The sequence below is a fragment of the Scyliorhinus torazame genome, chromosome X (assembly GCF_047496885.1).
Source record: "Scyliorhinus torazame isolate Kashiwa2021f chromosome X, sScyTor2.1, whole genome shotgun sequence".
Taxonomy (NCBI): domain Eukaryota; kingdom Metazoa; phylum Chordata; class Chondrichthyes; order Carcharhiniformes; family Scyliorhinidae; genus Scyliorhinus; species Scyliorhinus torazame.
The window spans coordinates 15,700,791-15,723,049 of record NC_092738.1 but is presented as its reverse complement, the minus strand read 5'-3'; the positions used below and the strand labels follow the sequence as shown (position 1 = coordinate 15,723,049).

Below are 22,259 nucleotides of genomic sequence, written 5' to 3'. Positions count from 1 at the left end.
GTTGGACCCAAATATAAGATGCGTAATATTAGCCAAGAGCATTCCTAAAATGCAAAACAGAATCATAGCCAGTTTGATGTCTTCGTGGGTGAGGCCTGTGGAGTTCGTCCTTGGATAGTATTGAGACAATCCTCCTTATCCTGTTCTGATTTTAAATACCCTCTCCCTGTACCTGCTCTGCTGGGCTGTGTGGAGTTTTAGTCTTGGAGCCTGGGCTGAGGAGCTGCCACTTTACAATCACAGTTCTGTTGGAGGAAACTGAGAAGTAGCAATAGCTGATGAGCAGTAACCTGGTTTTGGTCTGTGCAGACAGTGTGACTTGGAAGCTGGAATATGTGCGTTCGAATACGTCCTAACTTACAACTCCAAACTGCGACCTAAGTGCGCACTATAAACCGAGTACACACAATAGGATTTGATAATACCAACAGCACTTTGTAAAGGTATGTCAATGGGGATGCGAGAGTATTGCGGTTATGTCAATAGGTTAGCAATCCGGGTCGGGATTCTCTAATCCCACGGCAGAGTGTCCACGCCGTTGTAAACAGCGTTGCGTTTTGCGACAGCGTGAACGGGCCGACCCCATGACTAATTCTGGCCCCTTCAGGGAGCCAGCACGGGATCCGCGCACGCGCAGTGGTTTCCTTCAACGCGCCGGCCCCGACGCAACATGGCGCAGGGCTACAAGGGCCGGCGCGTAGGAAAGGTGGCCCCCAACCAGAGAGGCCGGCCCGCCGATCAGTGGGCCCCGATCGTGGGCCAGGCCACATCGGAGGACCCCCCCCCCCCGGGGTCGGACCCCCCGCCCCCCCCCTAACAGGTAGCCCGCGACCAGTCCTGCCGGCTGAGAGCAGGTGTGGACGGCGCCGGCGGGACGCGCCGTTTTTACGACGGCCGCTCATCCTGGGCTGAGAATCGGCGGGCCAGCCGCGTAGAGCGGCCCCCGACCGGCGCCGCGTCCACCACGCCGGCGTCGGGGCGCCGGGCCGTGATTCAGGCCGGTCGCGGGGATTCTCCGGCCCGGGCTGAGAGAATCCCGCCCCCGGATTTAGAAAAACAAATTCAAATCTTTCCACGGCGACTGGGGAATTTGAATTCAATCACTTAAAATCTGGAATAAAAAGCTTGTCTCAGTAAATCATTGATCGTCGTAGAAACCCATCTGGTTCACTAATGTCCCTTTCGGGAAGGAAATCTGCCGTCCTTACCTGGCCTGGACTACCTGTGACTCCAGATTCACAGCAATGTGGTTGACCCTGAACCGGCCCCCCCTGAAATGGCCGAGCGAGACACTCAATTGTCTCCAAGACGGCTCATCACCACCTTCTCAAGGGCAATTAGGGATGGGGAATAAATGCTCACCTTGTTACCAATGCCCACATCAAGTGAATTTCAACAGGCAATCGCTACAGATGTTTCAATAAGCTTTAAAAAAAACATGTTCACTCTGTAACTAACATAAAAAGCAGGCATGGTCGAATAATGTTCACCATCAGATTCAATCATATTTCCCTTTTTAATCGAACAATTTCCTTTTGTGTGCATTTCTCAAGGCGATGAGGGCTGTGTGCTGGAGAAATATGTGATTTTTCCACTCAATCCAACAAATGCCCAGGTGTGGTCCAGCTAGTCACAAAGTAAAGCTGCTGCTGCTTTCTACATTTAATAAATTGCATTCTCCAAATTCACCCATTGATGCGACCATCAATTCACACGAGACAGAGAGTTGAAGTGAATAGTGGTTTTAATCAGCTCGAACCGTGCCTGCCTGCGACTGCTCTGTACGGAGAGCCGCCTGCAGGGCAGCAGATCTATATACCTCCCCCTAGGGGGCGGAGCCAGGGGCGGAGTCCACAAGGGCACCAACATGATACAATGCGATGTAATATAATACAATGGCCCATAGGTGGAGCCCACAAAGGCAACAACATAGTACAATGTAATACGGTGGTGAATGGTTACCGTAATACATTCACCACACCCATATCAAAGCTGTACATTTGCACCATTTTATTCAGGACTCTTTCATTGTGGATGAAAAGAGGCAATGTTCTGGAGGCTGGAGAGTTGGCCTGTTGAAAAAAAGAATTTGTACCTCGTGCCTTCACCAGCCTTTGGGGCATCTCGGAATGACGTTGGCCATTTGGTGCCCAATTAGGGATAGTTTTGCAGTCTTGGCTCACATTCAGCGAAAACGAGAATCAGACTGGCCAAACCCATTTAACACAGAATCATTAAAGCTAATTGGATGATCTCCGTCCAATCAACTTGGACTGGAATCCAACCCAAGCTCTATCGATGAAAGGGTAGTGTCTAACCCATCCCTACAGCAATTCCCTCAGTCAATCGCACGTCCAAGTCGTCAATTCATAGGTTCATAGGCATTTACAGCACAAAAGAGGGCCATTTGGCCCAACCTGTCCATGCTGGTCAACAAAGGTCTGACTGCACTAATCCCATTTTCCAACATTTGGCCCATATCCCTGGAGCATGACAAGCAAATACCTAAAGAAATTATATTTTCTGTTGCTTGTTGCTCATCAAGAGCTAGATATTGGTCCATGTCCTGTGGAGATGTGGGTTAGCTACCCCCTTGAAATGGAGGATCACAGTGCAAATGGTGGTCTGGTAGTGCTTTTGTCCCAACATGCCATGAACAGGTGCGCCCTATTTTCTCAAGCTCTTGGCTCACCCTCAGGGTCAATGCAAGGTCAAAGGGCCGTGATTCTCCCAGTGGAAAATAAATGTAGGCAGAGTCAAACTAGGTTCCTTCCAGTCACACAACCCCCAGAATCTGATTTTACACCTGGGAAACCAGTCACAGGAAAGAAAAAAACACTGCGAGTAACTGCAGATGTGAAAGTCCATCAATACAATCAAAATTAAATTCTCAGCGTTTATAACTGGTTATGTGTGACAAGGTGCGCAAAGCAAAAATGACAGTCAAGAAACTGCCTGCTAATTGTTTTTTTTTCCTCAGGAAGAATGAACAGTAAGCGATATCCCTTTTGTTCAATTTAGACGGGTTATACCAAAGCAAAATATCCACTTTTCTGGGATATGAGTTTAACATATTATTCTTTCCATTTGCATCAATACCAAAGATTGATTTTAAAAGGATTGAGGACTTGAATCCAACTTCTGTTCCCCCCTCCCCTGCCCTCAGTGGTTAGCCAATATGCTGGAGCCCTTGAGAGCATCTTACTCCACCGCAGTGCTTGCTGGGAAAATGCGTCAGGCCCAGAAAGACCAGGAAGGTTCCAAGTTCAAATCCTCTGCCTGTGCCGTGCCAGTTGATCGCAGCCAGGCTGGCAATTGTCGGTGTTACGATTGGCTTCAGCCACGTGAAGGAGGGAAAAAACAGTTTAGTCAGGGCGTCCGCTCCTGATTGTCCATGGGTGAACCTTGCCTGAGGACTGAATATCCTTTGCTGCACTCCCAACCACCTGAGTGATACCAGAGGGGTGATTGTGTCTAGAAAACAGTGAGGAAGAGTCTGTGGGGGAGGGGGGGGGGGGGCGGTTGGGGTGGGGGGGGGGGGGGGGGGGCAAAGCTTCTTTATGGGAAGAGCTCTCCCATTACCACTAACAAAGGCCTTGGAGACACCCAAGCTCAGGTAGTCCAGGAAATGAACAGAATTCACCCCCTCCCTCAATCCTGAGTTCTGAAGGGGGGGGAGTGGGCATTGGGGTAATTCCAAATTAGTTGATGGGAACAAGCAAGCCTGACTCAAACCAATAGCAAATGCAGTAATGGAGGCACCTGCAGGATCTAACATATATTGTTCCGTCAATGTTCATTGTGATATCAGAAATCTGAGCCGGAATTCTCCGGTCATTGGGATTCACTCTTCCCACCGGGAGTACACCCCCACCCGTGGATTTCCCGGCTTCAATGGGAAAGCCCATTGACAAGCAGCGGGAAGAGAGAATCCCGCCGCCAGCGAACAGCGCGCCTCCAAGAAACAAACGGCTGGGGGAGCGGAGAATCCAACCGCTGAATTCAACTAGGGCAAACCACACCCTTTGTTTGTGGATACAGAACTGGCTAGGTCATAGAAGGCAGAGAGTAGCAATGGAAGGATGCTTTTCTGATTGAAGCGCTGTGACCAGTGGTGTTCCACAGGGATCAGTGCTGGGACCTTTGCTGTTCGTAGTATATAAAAATGATTTAGAGGAAAATGTAACTGGTCTGATTAGTAAGTTTGCAGACGACACAAAGGTTGGTGGAATTGCGGATAGCGATGAGGACTGTCAGAGGATACAGCAGGATTTAGATTGTTTGGAGACTTGGGCGGAGAGATGGCAGATGGAGTTTAATCCGGAGAAATGTGAGGTAATGCATTTTGGAAGGTCTAATGCAGGTAGGGAATGTACAGTGAATGGTAGAACCCTCGAGTATTGACAGTCAAAGAGATCTAGGATTACAGGTCCACAGGTCACTGAAAGGGGTAACACAGGTGGAGAAGGTAGTCAAGAAGGCATACGGCATGCTTGCCTTCATTGGCCGGGGCATTGAGTATAAGAATTGGCAAGTCATGTTGCAGCTGTATAGAACCTTAGTTAGGCCACACTTGGAGTATAGTGTTCAATTCTGGTCGCCACACTACCAGAAGGATGTGGAGGCTTTAGAGAGGGTGCAGAAGAGATTTACCAGGATTTTGCCTGGTATGGAGGGCATTAGCTATGAGGAGCGGTTGAATAAACTCGGTTTGTTCTCACTGGAACGACGGAGGTAGAGGGGCGACCTGATAGAGGTCTACAAAATTATAAGGGGCATAGACAGAGTGGATAGTCAGAGGCTTTTCCCCAGGGTAGAGGGGTCAATTACTAGGGGGCATAGGTTTAAGGTGCGAGGGGCAAGGTTTAGAGTAGATGTACGAGGCAAGTTTTTTACACAGAGGGTAGTGGGTGCCTGGAACTCGCTGCCGGAGGAGGTGGTGGAAGCAGGGACGATAGTGACATTTAAGGGGCATCTTGACAAATACATGAATAGGATGGGAATAGAGGGATACGGACCCAGGAAGTGTAGAAGATTTTAGTTTAGACGGGCAGCATAGTCGGCACAGGCTTGGAGGGCCGAAGGGCCTGTTCCTGTGCTGTACTTTTCTTTGTTCTTTGTTCTTAAAATGGCAGCCACTCACTCAGGAGTGGATCCCAGTCAGTTGAAGGGAAACAAAGAAATTTGGGCGAGATTCTGAATTAAATAAACAAACGGCTTTATTAGTTTTCGTTGAAGGAATAATGATTACCAAGACACCAGGGAGGGGAGAATTTTTTTGCTCTTCTTCAAAGAATGGTATGAGGTTCCCTTTTCCCCCTGAACAGGCAGACGAGGTCTCGCTTTCAATTCTTATCCCAAAATCTGCCAACACAGCACTTGCTCCGTGTTGCACTCCTGCCTGAAAAGAGGTTATATACTCAATCCTCCTGACTTAGGAAGGTTTACTTTTAGAGATCATTTCTATCGTATTTACTTCAGAAATGTGCCACCAACTGGAGCCAAGCTGACACATTAAGCTCTATACTTGGTGCCTGGGAAAGAGGTTATGTCCCTTACAGGCACCTATTGGAAATTTGCATGGGACCCACTTGCTTCAGCTCAATTTAGTCTGAGTTTTCCCACGTAAGAGCAAATTTCCTCACCAATGTATGCTTCAGACCCTGCGGGCACCTCTCACTTGCATTATGTACTCGTTTGGGTCAACGTGGAACTGAATTCACTCAAAGTTGAAACAAACAACCACGTTAGGAATTTGCACATCAGAAAATGGCTGACTGCTCACAAGACCGATCCACAAAGTGCAAAAACTCACTTAAATTTCAGAAAAAGTGCCGTGAGACTGGTGGTGACTGTATTAAAGCCAAAACGTAAGGTTCGCCCCTCCAGAAAGGTGGATATTTTTATTAGTGTGAAATCAAAATATCTTGCATTCCTCCAAAAAAATATGTACTTTTATCCAAAACTGTGCATTAGTTGAAGAAGATGATGTAAAAATGGCAGCTTGAGCAAATGCATCTACACAAATAACCTTTCAATTTGGAGGATTTCATTGACCATGTACCCCTGAATCTCATAACAGTTCTACTGCTCAGCAGTACAGCAAAAAGGGACTGGATCAAGGGAAACATTGCCTTCACAAGGCACAATCTCATTGGCAGCCATTTTATTTTAAAATGGCAGATTGCTCCCAATAGTTCAATGTTTCCACAAAACCACAAGATTTTCCACAATGAACCTTTTTTCCCCCACAGATCATAAAGAATAAAGTTGAATTGTCCGCTTTGCTGGATCATTATATAGAATTCTGCTACTAAATTGAATACATTGAACATGGGCTGCCTCCTGCCTGACTTCTGTTGCCGCCCCACTTTTTTTTTGAACTTTAAATTATATTCAAGGCACAAAATGGGAACTGGGAAGTTGGTCATGAGTTCCTGATCTCGGTCACAACGGGAAGGTACCAAAGGTCAGGGGCAGGATTCTCCGTTCCACCATACTCGTTTACTGATGCGGCGCTACCGCCAGCAGTGAGATTCTCCGTCCCGGCAGCCGGCTAATGGGGTTTCCCATTGTGGGCATGCCACGCCGAAAATCCGCAGCCGTGAACGCGCTGCCGGCAAAACTGGGTATCCCGCTGACGGAGAATCCAGCTGCAGGCTTTCCCTCACACAAAGAGTAAGGAAAATAAATTTGGAGCTTAGGTCATCCTCTCGTAGCTGGATAGACAGCGTGGTATCAGGCACCTGCACACAGGCTAGTTTTGGCAGTCCCTGGCAGAACAAACCCACAGGTTGTGGATCTGAATGCAGAGCGAATTTAAATGGGGCCTAAAAAGAGGCTTTTAAGAAACAAATCCTGAACAAATTATCTCTACAATGTGGTCCAACGACAACAATGTGCATTTACATGAAGTGCCCGTTGCCATGGGAACAAGACAACTTGGTTAGGCCTACAACATGTAGGCCTCAACTGCCCGAAAAATCACAGATTATGGCCTGTCCATAACACTGATAATAAAACGTACCTGCTCTCAACAGGTCTGTCACAGTATGTGGTAGTGTTCAAGAGTTCAAATTTTGAGATATCAGCCAGGTAGCTAGCAGACTCCTGGTGCTCTGTGAAGAACCATCATATGTGGCGAAAAATAAAGGAGGCGAAATACAGGGAAAAAGTGGAGTGAAGCACCTCCACAAAGTGAAAACACCCAGGCCATCACCAAGCCAGAGAGAATAACTGGCCAGAATTCTCCAGCCGTCGTGATTCCCTTTTCCCGCCAACAGCGAACCCCAGCGTGCTCAGTTTCCCAGGGGCGCCGAGTGCTTACAATGGGAAATCCCATTGACAAGCGGCGGGAAGATAAAATCCCGTTGCCAGTGAACGGCGCGCCGCAGAGAAACACGCGGCTGGGGAACCGGAGAATCCCTCCCTTTGTGCTTCTGATTTCCTCAGCATTTCCCCATTTAGAAAATAGTCTATGCCTAAATTTCTCCTTCCAAAGTGCAAAGCCTCACACTTTTCCACATTTTATTTCATCTGCCACTTCATTGCCCACTCTCCTAGCTTGTCCAAGTCCTTCTGCAGCCCCCTTGCTTCCTCAATACTACCTCTCCCTCTACAGATCTTCGTATCATCTGATTGATTGATACCAGACTGATTCCAGGGATGGCGGGGCTGTCATATGAGGAGAGATTGACTAGGTTGGGATTTTTCTCGCTGGAGTTCAGAAGAATGAGGGGAATCTCATAGAGATTTATAAAATTCTAACAGGACTAGACAGGGTAGATGCAGGGAAGATGTTACCAATGATGGGTGTGTCCAGAACCAGGGGTCACAGTCTGAGGATTCAGGGTAAACAATTTCGGACAGAGATGAGGAGACATTTCTTCACACACAGAGTGGTGAGTCTGTGGAATTCATTACCACAGGAAGTAGCTGATGCTAAACATTGAATATATTCAAGAGGCGGCTGGATATCGCACTTGGGGAGAATGGGATCAAAGGCTATGGGGAGAAATCAGGATTAGGCTATTGAGTTGGATGATCAGCCATGATGGTGATGAATGGCGGAGCAGGCTCGAAGGGCCGAAAGGCCTCCTCCTGCTCCTATCTTCTATGTATCTATGTATCTGCAAACTCAACAACAGTGCCTTCAGTACCTTCTTCCAGACCATTAATGTATATTGTGAAAAGCTGTGGTCCCAGCACGGACCCACTGAGGCACGCCACTAGTCACCGGCTGCCATCCTGAAAAAGACCCCTTTATCCCCACTCTCTGCCTTCTGCCAGTCAGCCAATCCTCTATCCATGCCAGGATCTTACCCTTAACACCATGGGCTCTTAACTTATTTAACAGTCTCCTATGCGGCACCTTGTCAAAGACCCTCTGGAAATCTAAATAAATCACGTCTACTGGTTCTCCTTTGTCTAACTTCCTTGTTACCTCCTCAAAGAAATCTAACAGATTTGTCAGACACGACCTCCCTTTGACAAAGCCGTGCTGACTCAGTCCTATTTTACCATGCACTTCCAAGTACTTTGCGATCTCGGGCGGGATTCTCCGACCCCCCACCGGGTGGGCGAATCGCCGGGGGGGGCGGCGTGAATCCCGCCCCGCCGCTCTGACGCTGGCTGCCGAATTCTCCGGCGCGGGCGGGGATCACGCCGCGTCGGTCGTGGGCCGTTGGCAGCGGCCCCCCGGCAATTCTCCGGGCCCCGATGGGCCGAACGGCCGCCCGTTTTCGGCCAGTCCCGCCGGCGTGAAGTGGACATGGTCCATCCTGCGAGAGCTAGCTTGGAGGGCGGTTAGCGGAGTTCTCGGGAGGGCGCAGGGGGATCCGGCTCCCGGGGGGTGGGGGCAGGGTGGCCTGGCCTGGGATCGGGGCCCACCAATCTGCGGGCGGGCCTGTGCCGTGGGGGCACTCTTTCCCTCCGCGCCAGCCTGTGTAAGGCTCTGCGATGGCTGGCGCGGAGAAGAAACCCCTGCGCATGCGCAGGAAACACACCGGTGGTTCTGCGCATGCGCCAACTCGTGCCGGTCGGCGGCAGCCCTTCGCTACCAGTTGGCGCGGCGCCAACCACTCCAGCGCCGGCCTAGCCCCCGGAAGTGTGAAGGATTCCGCAACGTCTGGGCGGCCCGACGCCGGAGTGGTTCACGCCGCTCTTGGCGCCGGTACGGGCCGCCCCGCCAATTGCGGGAGAATCCCGCCCCTCATCTTTCATAACAGACTCAAAAATCTGACCAATGACCGAAGTCAGGCTAACCGGCCTATAATTTCCCGTCTTCTGCCTCCCTCCCTTCTTAAACCGTGGTGTTACATCAGCCACTTTCCAGTCCTCTGGGACCCTTCCTGCCTCCAGTAATTCCTGACAGATCACCACCAATGCCTCCACAATTTCCTCAGCTATCTCTTTTAGGACCCTGGGGTGTAGTCCATTCGGTCCAGGTGACGTATCCTCCTTCAGACCTTTCAGTTTCCCCAGAACCTTCTCCTTAGTAAAGGTCACATTCCGGCACGGAATCAATTCTCCGCCCGATCGCCAATTACGATAGCGGCGTCGGGCAATGGAGAATCCCGCCCCCGGAATTAAAAGTCGATTGACCATGAAACCATTGTCGATTATCGTAAAAACCCATCTGGTTCATTAGTGTCCTTCAGGGAAGAAAATCAGCCACCGTTACCTGGTCTGACCTGCGTGTGACTCCGGACCCACTGTGGTTGGCTCTGAAATGGCCGAGCAAGCCACTCACTTCAAGGGCAATTAGGGATGGGCAATAAATGCTGGCCTAGCCGGCGACGTCCACATCCCATTAAAGAATTGTCACAAATTAATATAAAATACTCAAAGGCTTAACCCTCTCATTTTCCGACAATCAGAGGCCTTGATGGAAGTGTCTTGAAAAAGTGATTTGTTACTCAACAGTCAGGGAATCAGCCTTGTTGAATGAGTCTGGACCTGTTCCAAGTGGGATGTGCCATCTTTGCTTCTTCAATGACTATCAGGAGCTCTTACAAGTTCCTTTCAGCTCAATATCCGATTCTCTTCTCAATCATTACTCCCTAGAAATTTAACTACATAACTCTCCTCAAACTAATAAAGCAAATAGGATAATTCAACTTTAATTCAACGAAACATCAGCAAGGACGTGATTAATTTGTTCCTTTATAAAAGCATGAGTCCCCCCCCCCCCCCCTCCCACCCCACCAAATGATTGCCATGGTTACTCTTGTGCAAAATGCTCTTCACGATGCTGGTGTTAAACATGAAGTCAAAAGCACTCGTTGCTCGTGTGTAGATATGCTCACCCTCTGAAACACAAACTGGTTTTGCAGAAGCTCAAAGGGGTGTGAAAGCATGAGCTGGATGGGATGAAAGGTCACAAGTGTCCGGCCTTCCCAAAAATGACAAAAGCGTTGTGCAATGAGGCTTCCCAATGACTTGACCGTTGCTGTTATGACAATAATTTGCTCATTCAAGCAAGCTTGCAGTGGTTTGGAAAATGGAATATCTTGCCCGATGGTTTCAAGCGGCGATGGTAATTGGTCGGGATTAACGGGTCAAAATTCTGGCATGTATTGATAGTGATATTAGTCATGCAATGTGGTGTTGGAACTGGATTGGCCAATGATAGGTCTAGAGCTAAATTGCAACACGGTAACACAAGTGAATAGCACTGTGGCTTCACAGCTCCAGGGTCCCAGGTTTGATTCCCCGCTGGGTCACTGTCTGTGTGGAGTCTGCACGTTCTCCCCGTGTGTGCGTGGGTTTCCTCCCACAGTCCAAAGATGTGCAGGTTAGGTGGATTGGCCACGCTAAATTGCCCTTAGTGTCCAAAAAGGTGAGGAGGGGTTATTGGGTTACAGGGATAGGGTGGAAGTGAGGGCTTAAGTGGGTTGGTGCAGACCCGATGGGCCGAATGGCCTCCTTCTGCACTGTATGTTCTATTCTGATGACTCCAACCCTATGCTTTGTAAACAAGCTCCTATAAGAGCAAAAGTAATCAGAATAAGATATTCAGGACAGGGATTAATTGGTTGCCTGGAACTCAGGACCTGAATAAAGCAGGGTCCCCATTGAGGCAAGTTGTTTTCTCGTTCTGCGTTTCTCCCTTGCTCTCCAAAAGAGGCCATGTTGGAATATGATTCCATAGATGGTGGCTGCCTGATGCTACCTCTCCCAAGAGTTCAGTCAAGAAGCATTAGTAGACTGCCAGGTTGGGGGGGGGGGGGGGGGGGATTGGGAGATTATAGCCACCATCATCAGAAAGAGCTCTACAGACCATTCCTTTTCCCCTCCATAGCGGGCCTGAGGGCCAATCACATCATCACCATCATTGCCCCCTGGCCTCAGTGATCAACTGATGCCCCACATAGGGGATTAAACCTGACGCCATCTGCTTTGGAATTTCAACTGTTGCTTCTAGACTGTACCCCACACTCCAGCAAAGGGGTGTATGCCAGGCATAGGAGTCGGTCGATGCAACTGGTTTGAGGCGATGGAAGAAGAGTTGAAACAAAGACCGGGGATGACATGACAAGTGCGCAGGCAATACAATAAGCCAGCAGGAACATGCAACATGCAGGTACTAACATGCCAAAGGCAGTAAACAAAGTACAAGGAGACAATGAAAAGTCCACAATGGACGGGGTGCATATTTGTGATTTTTTTTCTCTCCCAATTTAGACGTGAAAATATTGGCCTCTTGAAATAGAATCCTGGATATTTGAGAAACAGACACAACTGCCTCAGGATTCTCTCATTTGCTCTGTGACGCGCTTCAAAGTGAGAGATATTTGACAAAGTAGTCAAATGTTTCCCACCTTTACATCCACCATTGAGTGCTTCCATATCAAATACAGCTCAGGTCATAAAAGTACGGTTCTCACTCCTCTATCCAACACTGTACCTTGGCTCCAACATCAAAAGAGACCCTTTGTACCAATTGAGCACTTCTATTCCTCAAATCAGCCATCCACGTGAAGATTTGACTCCCATCTGCCTCTATACTGGATTCAAATGTAGGTGTGTGGGGTGGATGTCTTTACCTACCACAACCCATTCCTATACCAACCTCAATAGTTCCTTTGTGAACGACACAAATTAATTGCATTAAAAATATAGCCCATGCACATTTAAGGGGGAGGTCGTGTGGCGCAGTGGGTGAGCATCCCTGCCTCTGAGCCAGAAGGTCCGAGTTTGAGTCCCACCCCACAGTCCAAAGATGTGCAGGTTGGGTGGATTGGCCATGATAAAATTGCCCTTAGTGTCCAAAATTGCCCTTAGTGTTGGGTGGAGTTACTGGGTTATGGGAATAGGGTGGAGGTGTTGACCTTGGGTAGGGCGCTCTTTCCAAGAGCCAGTGCAGACTCGATGGGCCGAATGGCCTCCTTCTGCACTGTAAATTCTATGAAATTGATGGCCAAGGAAGGTGTGCCCATAACGCGATTGAGTGTCACCCTGTAAATCCTTCCAACGCGCCAATGGCTGGCGCTAAGAGCGGGAGAGATTCTTGGTCAAGTCATGCTTGTTGTGGAGTGGCACCTCCTGAAGCTGTAAGCCTCTGGTGACAGACTCGCGACCTGTTCCAGGATAAACTAGCTGTGGAAACAAATCAAAGCCTGCCTTAGTGCACCCACGAGGTGCGGGGAGAGGAACAACAAAACTCAAGGGCTACACTAATGTACTGGATATGGTACTGGATAGTAATTCAGAATTCTTGGGGTAGAAATTTGTTGGCACCTAGTTTGGGACTCAAAGGTGCATTTGAAACACATGCCTGAACCAACAGGCCCGAGGCTGGCCCATAATTAGGTCTGAGGCCTCATTATAAATAATCTGTGAGAACAAGAACATTTTTTTTTTTTTTAATCTTTTTTTGGTGGCAGCCCAATTTCCCAGAGGAGTGTCAAAACATTAACCCCTCATTTGCATATACATGGGACCTTGTACCTGTTTTAGGTGGCTGTCCAGTTGACTGATAACCAGTCCTCGGATGTCTTTCCGGCTCTGGGGCGAACTTGCTCCTGAAATTGGCCCTCATTGCACCCGATTTACGTCTGTGGGATGGATTCAACGAGGTCCGGTTTGTTGGCAAATAAATTGAGATCTCATCATAACAATTGTGAAACTGGAATTTCTGGGCCAGCACTGGATTCCAAGATATCTTTGTGGAATGAAAATTACACAGAGTGAAGAGTATTCAGGCAACGGAGGGACACAGGAGGTCCTTCCAACCTCACTACCTCAAATGTGTAACTGAAAATTTCTGAAGATGACCCTTAATCCTTTTTTTTTTACAAAACATAAGAAAATAAGAATTAGGACCAGGAGTAGGCCATTCAGCAGCTGATCAATAAGATCATGGCTGAGTTTTGATCTTTTTCTTTATTCATTTACAGGATGTGGGCCTCGCTGGCTCAGCCCGGCATTTGCTGCCCATCCCTAATTGCCCCTTGAGAAGGTGGTGGCGAGCCACCTTCTTGAACCGCTGCAGCCCGTGAGGTGTAGGTACACCCACAGTGCTGTTAGCGAGGGAGTTCCAGGATTTGGGCCCAGCGACAGTGAAGGAACGGCTGATATATTCCCAAGTCAGGATGCTGAACCTTGACCTCCTGCCCTATAACCCCATACCCCTCGAATCCTTTTGTGTCCAAACAATCTATCAAACTTAGTCTTGAACCCCTTCTGCGCAGGACATTGACCATGTTGGAAGGTCAACTTGGGCACGTCTACTTGCATCCGTTTCACAAACATTTCCCAACATCAGGGACATATTTCAAGAGACCAACCTTGAAGTGCTCGAAAACACATTTCTTAACACCCATCCTTTTCATGTGGAGGACTCCAGGGTTCAGCTCCGACAGCAGTCACTGAACCTTGGCATACTCATGCTAACTGAAACATTCTGGTGTCGTTGCATGCAGGATCACTGGGAGCACTTCTTGTAGGCACAATGGCAGGCAGCCATAATCTCTGACAGCCAACTGTGTAATGGACTACCGGAATTGAGTGAAGCTGGGTAGACTTCCAACTAATGCACAAACATTCCTTTGGTATCACCGGCGCTCGGATCACAATAGCTTGAAGTCAATTCGGCAGTCTGTTACAATGTTGTGGGCTGTACACACAACATCACTGCTTCCATATGGTCCCTTGGACATAAATAATGTCGCTGTTGACAAGACAGCTTCCTCGCAGGCATGCAAGTTCAGGGTTGAGGGCTTCCCTCATAATTTTCTGTCGCCTGTCAAGAAAGCTGGAACTTGAAAGTCTTCCTATTTTCAGACTTGTTAACATGAGGTAAAGTTGGCCTGAGCTGTCCCTATTTATATTTTTTTCCTAAATAAGTCATATGAACACATTTGACTTTGTTCAATCAGACTAAAATGGGCCTGATTAAGAGATTAGTGACTCAGAGTTTCCCCCACATTCCTCCGAAACACTAGACAGCAGAAATCAGAACAAGGTTTTTTTTAAACGACCTTGGGACACTCGAACATAATTGCTGTTCCAAAATATTATCCGACTGTGACCTCTTAAGCCACTTTATACTCCATCTCACTGACAACCAAAAGTAAAATATCCTCTTTCTATGACAGAACCATTGTGGCAGATAATGGTTATTTTGACCGAGAGCGGCCATCTTGGGTTTGAATCCACCACATGATTGGTTACTGTGTTCCTAAGGAGCCTGACCAACAGGAAGCAGTGACATTCATGTGACCATCAAAGTGTGCAGAAATATGGAGGCTTGTAAATGAAACACAACAACGTGAGGATTTGGATTTTTTTTTTTCATTTTGGTTTAACCCTCACAAAATGTTGGAACACAGATATAGACACAAGAGGGAATGGCTGCACACTTTCTCTGCCACATGCACAGTTACAAACCTAAGTAACTATGTTGGGCTACGTCGTGAGGACTTCTCGCTGGTTTCTCAGCAGGGTCCGGTGTCTTGTAAACCAACTGATCAGGGTCTGAACTACTGGTAGTTGTCAGAAATATTAAACCTGTGCATTCAAGATGGATGGGGAGGGGAAGAAGGGGGAAAAGAAGAAGACGAGTTAGAAACCAAAAGATAATGCGCGACAGAGGGAGGTGACTGAACGAGCGGCTGAGAGTTCCGCCATGGTTAAACAGTGGCGTTAATGACTTTCAAATTACAAGTCCGAGGAGGGGGAAAAAAATATTCTTGTGCGTTTCAGAATAAGCAGGAACATATTTGCTACTCAAGATGGCCCCCACCCAGATACTAGTTCCATTGTGATTCCTGGTCCGAGGAATTTGAAAAGCAGCATTGCCAAAGGAGGCAATAGGCCTCAAAACAAAAAGCACTCTGCTGTGAAGTTGCCATGGTGAGCACTGGGTCAAAATGGCAGCAACGGTGCACCATCCAGCAGGACAATGGCCTTAAATGGAACAATCAGTGCTTTGGTGGTGGGGGAGGGGGGAGGGAGCAGGGGGCACAACCCAGAATGCATTGCGGTGCAGCATGTCAGATGTGGGCCTCGTGTACACAAATGCTCATGACCCCACCACATGGGTGATCCAGACTTTACAACTAACCGATTCCTGTGAGGTAGATTAATAATAATAATTAGAGAGGAAAAAAATCGAAGTGGTTGTCAGGAAACCAAAATTAGATTTTATTCTGGGGATGAATCTGGCTGGAGGGCAAATTATGATGCTGTTTAACATAAATGGAATTCTCAGCCATCTTGGAAAACCTCCAGTCACCTCTCTCTGTCTGCACTGATCAGGTATCCTACCTAAGTAACTATTGGCAGGTACAGGGACCAGTTCAGCTTCCTGCTTTCTTTCATCACCCGCTTCATACGGACCGTCGTCATAGATTACCCGGTCGTCAAAAGAATTATTCAACTGGTCTGTCCGAACATTACCTAAAAATATTGAGAGTTCAATGAAACAAACAAAAACCAAACACAGAATTCAAAGCTTAACCCCTGTATTAATCCGCGACACCACACATTAGAAACAGCACACAACCCCGATTAGATCTTGGATTACGAGCGAAGCCTCTGCTCCACGGTTGGGGGGTCAACCAAGCCCTCACCATCTAATCTGTAGGTTTTTGAACTAGGCCCCTGGACTCTGGTTAGGTCATAGGGAATCTGCCGCGAAGCCATCAGGAGCGCCGAATTCTCCTGCACGTGTTGACCAATGAATCGGCTGGAACCAGGTTTGGAACTAGGCATTGACCCTGGGGGTGGGGTTGAACACCAAACATGACAAAATTGGCGGGGAGGGGGGGATGGAGGACAGGGGGCCAAGCGAGAGACCGGGGGAATGGCGTCTTACTCAAAGGTTAAGCTGTCTAGGACCTGCAGGCTCAACCTGGATCTTGAAGATGGGGGCAATCAGGAGGTGCCTCAGAACAAAATGGAGGGCGCCCTCCAGAGCCATGTTGCCCAACCTTGAAATGATTAGGGAAGAAGGTCACGACCCTCCTCCTCACTCGTGGCTCTACCACTGCTATTATCGTTGTTTTTTTTCAAAAATAAATTTAGAGTACCCAATTCATTTTTTCCAACTCAGGGGCAATTTAGCGTGGCCAATCCACCTACCCTGCACATCTTTGGGTTGTGGGGGTGAGACCCACGCAGACACGGGGAGCACCAGGGTCCCAGGTTCGATACCTGGCTTGGGTCACTGTGCGGAGTCTGCACGTTCTCCCCTTGTGTGCGTGGGTTTCCTCCGGGTGCTCCGGTTTCCTCCCACAATCCAAAAATGTGTAGGTTAGGTGGATTGACCATGATCAATTGCCCTTTGTGTCCGAAAAGGTTAGGTGGGGTTACTGGATTACGGGGATAGGGTGGAGGCGTGGGCCGAGGTAGGATGCTGTTTCCAAGGGCTGGTACAGATTCGATGGGCCGAATGGCCTCCTTCTGCACTGTAGATTTTATGATTCTATGATACCTGAAGTCTCCGGTTTTGCAGCGGCCTCCCAGTAGTAGCTCGCAGTCAGTCGGAGCTGACTAACGACTCGGTCAGCTGCCCACACGCTGGAACGACCGTGAAAAGCGCGGATGACTCGCTGCAGCTCAGCTTGTACATTGCTTGCCACTTAACAACCCAAGGTGGCACTTGGCACCTTTGTAATGCATGCCAATGGGGAAAGAGCGAGTTCTCGCACCACTGGCCCAAAATTCCCAGTCGTCCGTGATGAGCGCGGGCAGTGCCAGTGGCGAGGACGCAACTCACACCAGTGCAAGGATGCGCCAAGTCACGCAGCTGCAGGATAAGTGGTTGACAGCTAACCGGATCACTTCATGATGTTTTTATTTTTGGTTGTCACAGCAAAGATGCCATTTTTATTTCTTCAAAAAATTGGAAATAACTGACCTTTCCAGTTGTATGTGCCCGGAGCACCAAATACAATGTAATGATCATCCGGTGTGAAGCCTGCTGCGATTCCCTGTTGGCAGTACCCAAAGCGCTTGTGACCCTGTGTGCGGCCTTCACAGAACTTCCAGTCGCCGCCATCTAGCTCATCCCTGATATTTAAGTCCTGGCTCAGCACGTAGCAACGTCCAATCATGTCCCGCGTTTCCGTCGGCTGGTTCACACGTTGCCTCACCTCGTAGCGGTGAGCGCAAGTCTAGAAGCAAAACGGGACATTTGTCAAGTATTTAGAGCTCAGAATCAGGCCATTCAGCCCACCTCCTCCATGTCAGTGCTTCTCTTCCCCTCTGCGCCCCCTCAAGGTCATTCTTTCCAGCATCTGTGGATCTGTGGAACGGTAGTCGGAATTCTCTGGTGGTCGGGATTCGCTTTTCCCGCAGGAAGTGCGCCAGAGTTTCACGGCGGAGTGGGGTGATATCAATGGGGAATCCTATTGATAAGCAGCGGGAGGAAAGAATCCCTCCGCCAGCGATCGGCGTGCCATCGAGAAACACGCGGCTGGGGGACCAGAGAATCCCGCCCTGTAACCCAGTGAGGAATGAATGCATTCAGCAGAGAATGATTTGGGCATCTCTTCCCATCTCGTCCCATCGCCAGCCACCCTGCTTGAGTGGGGCAGCTGGTTAATCCTGTTCAGCACTGGTTTGCTGGCGACGAGAACTAATCTAAATGCCCAATACACCACCTGGAATCTTTGCTACCAATACAGCAAGGAGATAACTTTCTACTGATTAGGGATAGGTTTAAAATGACTCCCGCAGAAATAAAATAGTATCACAGCACAGGCAGCCATTTTGTCCATCATGGCTGTGCTGGGTCTCTCTAAGAGCAACACAGAAATTCCCCTGTAGCCCTGATTATTTTTTTCTCTTCAAAAAACAATCTAACTCCTACAATTGAGCCTCTCAGGCAGCACATTCCAGATCCTGGGCGAAATTCTCCAGAAACAGCGCGATGTCCGCCGACCGGCGCCCAAAATGGCGCAAATCAGTCGGGCATCGCGCTGCCCCAAAGGTGCGGAATGCTCCACATCTTTGGGGCCTGAGCCCCAACCTTAAGGGGCTAGGCCGGCGCCGGACGAATTTCCGCCCCGCCAGCTGGCGGAAAAGGCCTTTGGTGCCCCGCCAGCTGGCGCGGAAATGACATCTCCGGGCGGCGCATGCGCGGGAGCGTTAGCGGCCGCTGACGGCATTCCTGTGCATGCGCAGTGGAGGGAGTCTCTTGTGCCTCCGCCATGGTGGAGACCGTGGCGAAGGCGGAAGGAAAAGAGTGCCCCCACGGCACAGGCCCGCCCGCGGATCGGTGGGCCCCGATCGCGGGCCAGGCCATCGTGGGGGCACCCCCCCCAGAACCCCGGAGCCCGCCCGCGCCGCCTTGTCCCGCCGGTAAGGTAGGTGCTTTAATCTACGCCGGTGGGACAGGCATTTTAGCAGCGGGACTTCGGCCCATCCGGGCCGGAGAATCGCGGGGGGGGGGGGGCCCGCCAACCGGCGCGGCGCGATTCCCGCCCCCGGCGAATATCCGGTGCCGGAGAATTCGGCAACCGGCGGGGGCGGGATTCACGCCAGCCCCCGGCGATTCTCCGACCCGGCGGGGGGGCTCGGAGAATCTCGCTCCCTATTCGTGATCCACCACTCGTGAGTTTTTCCTCACGTCATCTCTGATCCCTTTGTCAACAGTGTCAAAATTCATGGCAGCATCCAGGCCCATTTGGGATCTGCTGCCATTCCCCTTCTTATTTTTAAACGTGAATGGCCTTTTCCAAATGCAACGTCCGTGTTTCCAAAGTGTGAGGTGGTTTCAACTACAGCCAATTGCAGTTAACCTTGCTGTGTAGTCAACCAATAAGAGGTGACCTTGTAGCAAGGTCAGGTTGTCAGTTAACTGTGGTCAACTGAATATGGGTAAAAAGTAGATCCCAATTATAGAGCGACAGGCATATTTCCGTAACTGGGATTTGAGCTCATAACCATGCAGTCATGGGATAAGCGTTATGCTCATTATGTGGCGGGTTTGCCACAAATAGTTGCCTGTGTTTTCAAGATGACATTTCCCCCTTTAGTTTTTCTTTGCAGGGAGAATCTCATGATCAAGTTCGAAACACTTTAAAAAGAAAATGAATGACTTCCGGTTGCGGCTATGCTGAGCTAAGTCGCACGTTCGGCAGCTCCCGCCAGAAACGGACTTTTGGGCTCTTTTGAGGGGCCCCAGCGGCATTTGTTCGACGGTTCCCAGTGTGGGAAGGTGACAGTATGATTTCCCCGACACTGTATGGATTGGACCAGGAGTGGAGCGGTGAAAAAAGTATTTCTGGTGCAGCAAAAAGTGCGAGGGAGGAAAGTCAAGATGGCGGCGGGTGGAGACCAGCGTGGGCACAGTGGCCGCAAGAGCAGCAGGAGTTTCTCCAGCGCTGCTTCACGGAACTGAAAGCAGAGCTGCTGGAGCCGATGAAGGCTTCGATCGGCAAGCTGGTCGAGACCCAGAAGGCCCAAGGGGTGGCGATCCGGGAGGTGCGGCAGAAGGCCTCGGAGAATGAGGACGAGATATTGGGCCTGGCGGTGAAGGTGGAGGCGCACGAGGCGCTGCATAAGAAATGGCAGAAGTTCGAGGACATGGAGAATCGGTCGAGGAGGAAGAATCTGTGGATTCTGGGTCTCACGGAGGGAGTGGAGGGGTCGGATGCTGGAGCATATGTGGTCACGATGCTGAACATGTTGATGGGCGCGGGTGCCTTTCCAAGGCCCCTGGAGCTGGATGGGGCCCACCGAGTCCTGGCGAGGAGGCCCAAGTCTAACGAGCCACCGCGGGCGGTATTGGTGCGGTTCCACCGCTTGGTGGACAGGGAGTGTGTCCTAAGATGGGCAAAAAAGGAGCGGAGCAGCAGGTGGGAGAATGCAGAGGTCCGTATATACCAGGACTGGAGCGCGGAGGTGGCCAAGAAGAGGGCCGGGTACAATCGGGCTAAGGCGGTTCTGCATCGGCAGGGGGTGAAATTCGGGATGCTGCAGCCGGCGCGACTGTGGGTCACATTTAAGTACCGGCACCATTACTTTGAGACGCCAGAGGAGGCGTGGACCTTTATTCAGGCCGAAAAGTTGGACATGGACTGAGGGTCGGTTGTGAGGGGATGTCGCAGGGGGGTTACTGGGGTTACTGTGCTTTGGGGGATGTTCTGTTCTGTACTGTTTCCTTGGGTGCTGGGTGGGGTAGGGTGAATTGGTTCGAAGGGGGGGGGTTTTGTGAGAGTGTGGGCGTCGGTGGTTGGAAGGACGGGGCCCCGTTGGGCGGGCGGGGGGGGGAGGCCTGAGGTGGGGGAGCTGGGATTTGGCTGCAAAAGGGAGATGTGCCAGAGAGGGCGGGGCCAGTCTGATGGAAAGCGCGGGCTTTTTCCTGCGCTAGGGAAGGAAGGGGGCAGGGCCGGGGGGGAAGGGCGGTGTTGGAGAGGAGCGCCCGCTGATGGACAGGAGGGGGGAGGGGGGGAGACTACCACACTGGGGGGGGTGTTGATGGAGTGGCGGGAGTGGCCGGGGTCAGGAGTCAGCTGGCTTACGGGAGTGCTATGGGGGGAGAAACGCAGCTAGGGGAGGGGGGGAGACTGGGTTGCTGCTGCATTGGCCAACGGTGAGTTGGAGCTCGGAGAGAGAGTCGGGGCGGGGGTCTGCCGCTGGGGGGAATGGAGAGTGCGGGAGGCGCGGGCACGTGGCTGGCCTAGAAAAGGGGATGGCTAATCGGCCGGGGGCGGGTGGCGGGAAGCCCCCTGATCCGGCTGATAACTTGGAATGTGAGAGGCCTGAACGGGCCGGTCAAGAGAGCCCGTGTGTTCGTGCACCTGAAGGGACTGAAGGCAAATGTGGTTATGCTCCAGGAGACGCATTTGGGGGTGGCAGACCAGGTTAGGCTGAGAAAGGGGTGGGTAGGGCAGGTTTTCCACTCGGGGTTGGACGCAGAGAATCGAGGGGTGTCGTTTGAGGCGCTGGACATCGTGGCAGACAATGGAGGTAGGTATGTGATGGTGAGTGGTAAGCTGCAGGGGGTGCGGGTGGTATTAGTGAATGTATATGCCCCGAATTGGGACGCTGCCGGATTTATGCGGCACATGTTGGGCCGGATTCCGGACCTGGAGGCAGGGAGCTTGATAATGGGGGCAGACTTCAACACGGTACTGGATCCAGCATCGGACCGCTCCAGGTCTAGGACGGGTAAGAGGCCGGCGACGGCCAAGATGCTGAGGGAGTTTATGGACCAGATGGGAGGAGTGGACCCATGGAGGTTTGTCAGGCCGGGGGCCAGGGAATTTTCTTTTTTTTCCCACGTCCATAAAGTCTACTCCCGGAGTGACTTCTTCGTTATGAGCAGGGCACTAATTCTGAGGGTGGAGGGCACGGAGTATTCGGCCATAGCCATCTCGACCATGCCCCGCATTGGGTGGAGCTGGAGCTGGGGGAGGAGAGGGACCAGCGCCCGCTGTGGCGCCTGGATGTGGGCTTGCTGGCGGATGAGGAGGTGAGCGGGCGGATCAGGGGCTGCATTGAAAGCTATCTAGTGGCTAACGATAATGGGGAGGTGCAGGTGAGGGTGGTCTGGGAGGCGCTGAAGGTGGTGATTAGGGGAGAGCTAATCTCCATTAGGGCCCACAGGGAGAAGGAGAGGAGAGAGAGGGAGAGATTGGTGGGGGAGATTTTAAGGGTGGATAGGAGGTATGCAGAGGTCCCCGAGGAGGGACTACTCCAGGAGCGACGAAGCCTCCAGGTCGAGTTCGACCTGTTGACCACCAAGAAGGCAGAGGTGCAGTGGAGGAAAGCGTAAGGGGCGGTGTATGAGTGCGGGGAGAAGC

The 22,259-nt window shown here is 50.5% G+C and overlaps 1 protein-coding gene across 3 annotated transcripts in view; it reads right to left on the bottom strand.

The window, feature by feature from the left end:
- Nucleotides 1-22,259, bottom strand: part of LOC140405402 (integrin alpha-7-like) — a 364,198-nt gene that overhangs the window by 185,298 nt on the left and 156,641 nt on the right. For 2 of the 3 annotated variants that reach the window (XM_072493761.1, XM_072493763.1), the window contains exons 4-5: nt 17,366-17,621; nt 15,772-15,903 (exon numbers count right to left, since the gene is read on the bottom strand). In XM_072493761.1, the coding sequence (XP_072349862.1) occupies nt 15,772-15,903; nt 17,366-17,621 (388 nt within the window). Of the gene's footprint in view, nt 1-14,892; nt 15,013-15,771; nt 15,904-17,365; nt 17,622-22,259 lie in introns of all 3 variants that reach the window. The other variant, XM_072493762.1, reaches the window with a different exon arrangement.